The sequence below is a fragment of the Macrobrachium nipponense genome, chromosome 18 (genome assembly GCF_015104395.2).
Source record: "Macrobrachium nipponense isolate FS-2020 chromosome 18, ASM1510439v2, whole genome shotgun sequence".
In the NCBI taxonomy this organism is placed as follows: Eukaryota; Metazoa; Arthropoda; class Malacostraca; order Decapoda; family Palaemonidae; genus Macrobrachium; species Macrobrachium nipponense.
In genome coordinates, this window is record NC_087211.1 from 70338857 (window position 1) to 70342873 (window position 4017).

The following is a 4017-nucleotide window of genomic DNA, read 5'->3' on the forward strand; positions in this document are numbered from 1 at the left end:
GCCCCCGCCCCCTTCTCTCTCTCTTTCTGTGTGTGTGTGTGTGGTGTGTCTGTGTCACAACGATTACCACGTGTAACAAGACGACTCATTCACCTACCTTCGTGTCTGATACCTGCCATTACCGTATGCTCTTCGGCTCTTCATCCGTGGTGACAGGCAATTCACACCTATTTCTGCGAATCCGGTCACGTGACTCAGGGTCACGTAATAGGTCGTCAGCCTCGTCCGGGCCTACAATTGGTCAAGGACTGCCAGGGATGGAGGAGTAGCGCAAGGAGATGCGCAGAGGTCGTCAGGCCGCTATATATTACCTCTGGTAATCTGAGGATTCTGTCACTACTCGTCCAGCAGCCAAGCCAGCTAAAGCTTCTTCATCACAGAGCAAAAATATCACCTGAGATCATGAAACTCTTGGTAAGAATGAAACGAAATATTCGTAGGTATTTTCTCTTCAATTAGGCAGTGAATTATGTAAAAATATCCATATTGCAATACTTTGCTTAATTTTATTTGCTGTTATTGCATGGTCATTGACTTACCCAGTACAGCAATAATAATAATAATCATTATAGCCTTGCTTACCTGGAATAATAATAATTAGTATTATAACTACACCATCAGTGAGGTGATAGATCGCTTCGTCGATTTTGGGAAATAAATTCTAGAAAGTAACAAAGCAATGCAGTTTGATTTTGAGCAGCAAATCCTATGTATTACCAGAATGAATGGGAATGTTTTTTTTTTTTTACGAATTATAAAGTAAAATGGTAATTATTTGGAGTCGCTCAGACCGATGGCGATGATTTTGTACTTTAATTGAAGTCAAAGAAAATACGTTTAGTAAAATCCTTTTACCAACCTCAGCATCATTTGTCGATGACGATTGTGTTACAGAATACGTAACCTTTCTTCAAAGGATCAAATAAAAATCGAAAAATTTGATAATAATAATAATTAGGATAGAGACTCTCTCTCTCTCTCTCTCTCTCTCTCTCTCTCTCTCTCTCTCTCTCTCTCTCTCTCTCTCTCTCTCTTGGAGATTAAAAGAGTTATTACAACCACATAAAGTCTTTTTCTGTCTTGTCTCTTATATAATTTCTTTCTCAGTTGGTGCAAGACATATGTAACATGTCCCATATTCCTAAGGGAAATATATAGGGTTTAACTTGTTCCATATCTAATAAATGTACTTAAAAAAAAAACTATATTCTTATTTGCTTCGCGGAAGATGGGTAGAGGAAAATCTTATTCGAGAAATCCCAGCTAAATAAAAATCTAATTAAATCAAGTATATTTTTCCTCTGTGGTTCATGGGACTAGAATGTAGGACTTGACCTCATAATAAAGAATGAAAAAAGACCGAGAGGCGATTTTTTTTTTTTTTTTCCTATGTTATAGCCTCCTTAAAGTCCATCACTTTTCTCACTGTGTGTTGTTTCTAGTAGCACGCTCTTCAGCATGAGTCCTGGAGCTACTTCGGCATCTAGTTTTCCCAGAATCCTTTTCAGGGATCTTGGGATCGTGCATAGTGTTCCTATGAGTATGGTTACAGTTTCCACTGGCATATCCCATATCCTTCTAATTTCTATTTGCGGGACTTGATACTTATCAATTTTTTCTCTTCCTTTCCCATCTACTCTGGTGTTACATGGCATTACGACATCAATAGGTCGCACTCTCTTCTCGACTTTGTCAATCAACGTCACGTCTCGTCTATTTGCACGTATCACCCTATCTGTTCTGATACCATAGTCCCAGAGGATCTTTGCCTCAGGTTGGTGCTCGTACCACTTATTACAGAAAGGTAGCTAGTGTTTCTTGCACAGGCTCCAGTGGAGGGCTTTTGCTACTGAATCGTGCCTCTTTTTTTGCTGGAATTTCGCTTGTTATGTGGTTTATGGTCTCGTTTTTCATATTGCATTTCCTGCACGCTGGTGAGATGTTATTTCCATCTAATGTTCTTTGAACATATCTGGTTCTTAGGGTCTGATCCTGTGCTGCTGTTAGCATTCCTTATTATTATTATTATTATTATTATTATTATTATTATTATTATTATTGGTACTTTTTTCTGTTGTAAACTAAGCTTCTTTTTGAGTTAGATTAAATCTTTTATTTTACCTCTTTGCTATTCCGAAATACAAGGAAAGAGAAGACTTACTGTAAAATTAAAAAACCTGATACCTCTTACAGAAAAATAATTTCTTCTTTTTTTCTTTCTCTTTTCAAAAAAAAATTATTCTTTCTTATTATTTGATCTTTATATTTTATTTATTGATCTTATTTAGTTATTTATTTTTTGGAGGCATTAGGCAAAAAATGCACCGTTACCTTATAGTATCACCTCTTTTATGAGTAATTCCCACCTGGAATATCTTCCCAATATGCCGACGTCCAGGTATTAGTAGGAACACAGTCAACCGAACATTGAACTGCCCGGGCTCCATCTTTCTCCTGATCGTTTCTTCTTCCTCTTCTTCTTTCAGGTCGTCCTCCTCCTGGTAGCTTCCGCGGCTGCACGACCCGAAGCAGGAGGTGTGACTGCGGTGAGCACCCCAACTGCTACTGTAGGAGGAATTGGTGTAGTCCCGGCGAACGCAGGAGTAGGATACGTCCCGGCGAACGCAGGAGTAGGATACGTCCCGGCGAACGCAGGGGTAGGATACGGAGGAGTCGGCCTAGGCGTCGCCAACCCAGGTCTCGGTCTAGGCGTCGCCAACGGAGGTCTAGGTCTAGGCGTCGGGAACGGACTCGGCGTTGTTACGGTCATTCCCGCGTACTCGCCCGGAGGCCTCGGTCAAGGGGTTGTCCCCGGATATGGTCTTGCCTTGGGACTTGGCGGTGGCTTAGGATATGGCTTAGGCTACGGCATATACAATGGCATCGGCTTGAACAACCTTGGTATTAATAATCTTGGTATAAACAATCTGGGTATTAATAATCTCGGTATAAACAATCTAGGTATTGGCTCTATTGGTACTGGTTACGGACAGGCTTGGTAGGCACGGAAGGCAGGATTCCTCCTCAGGTGCAAATTTCAGTTATGTTATTATTTATTTATCGATGGAACGAACGTATTCACTACGCTTATAACTTATGACTGGGCGACGATGCTTTATTTATCGATGAAATATATTCCATATGTTGTGAGAGATTTCATTTGAAGTTCCTGTATATATACTGAAAAATGATAGCATTAGCGAAGTTTTATTTCCTCCTAGAAACCGTTTTCTTTAATAGAGTGGCTGAATCCAAGTACTCCAGCATTTTCTCAAAGATTCCGCTCCTTCCTCCATCTAAAAGTTCTAAATTATGCGGTTATTCACTATCTTGTTATCCCCCATTCTCTCAACATGAGCGAACCATTAGAACAGAATTCAATTTTTTTTTTTTTTTTTTTTTTTTTTTGCCTCAATCTCAAATTGCATCGTCCTTTCTCCCTCCCACCACCATCAACACAAACCGGCACCCCCAACCACCCCCAACCCCCCACCCCCCCTTTTTTTTTGCCTTCCTAGGGGTGGGTCTACAGTACACTACGGTAAAACACACCTCAGTGGCTCAGCGCATGCATGCGTGTATCCTACCTGTCTGCGATGAGTGTGATAAGTTGCAGAAGTGTTTTTGCAACATTTCACCGTAGTGTGGACTCCACTTTACTCTCACCTACTGCACAGATAATTCATCTCAATCAACCGTTTTCCCTTCATTCAAATTCATCAAATATACTTTCCTGAAGAAGTGTTAACGGAATAGTTTTTTGCATGCCAATGTCACTCCCTGTACACATATCCTTGCCATAACTAGAGACTACATTGCCTTACCTACGCTGATTTCCTTCCTTTATTCTGCCAACATGTATATCATTGACTTCTAAGTTCCTGAAGGAATTCACAGCCACCATACCTCCACATTCCTTACCGGGAGTCATTATTCAGTATTTCCATCTTCAGCGAATCCACACAGCTTTATTCGTGCTAACATTTAACCTTAACTTCACTTTGCAATCCCTTTCAA

The 4017-nt window shown here is 40.4% G+C and overlaps 1 protein-coding gene across 1 annotated transcript; it reads left to right on the forward strand.

Annotated features, from left to right (window-relative positions):
- Positions 1-348: 348 nt before the first annotated feature.
- LOC135196833 (elastin-like) lies at positions 349-3196 on the forward strand. The gene is made up of 2 exons (XM_064223625.1): positions 349-414; positions 2487-3196. Exons 1-2 carry the CDS (start codon positions 403-405, stop codon positions 3000-3002), a joined length of 528 nt encoding a protein of 175 aa, XP_064079695.1. The 5' UTR covers positions 349-402; the 3' UTR covers positions 3003-3196.
- The last annotated feature ends 821 nt before the right edge of the window (positions 3197-4017 follow it).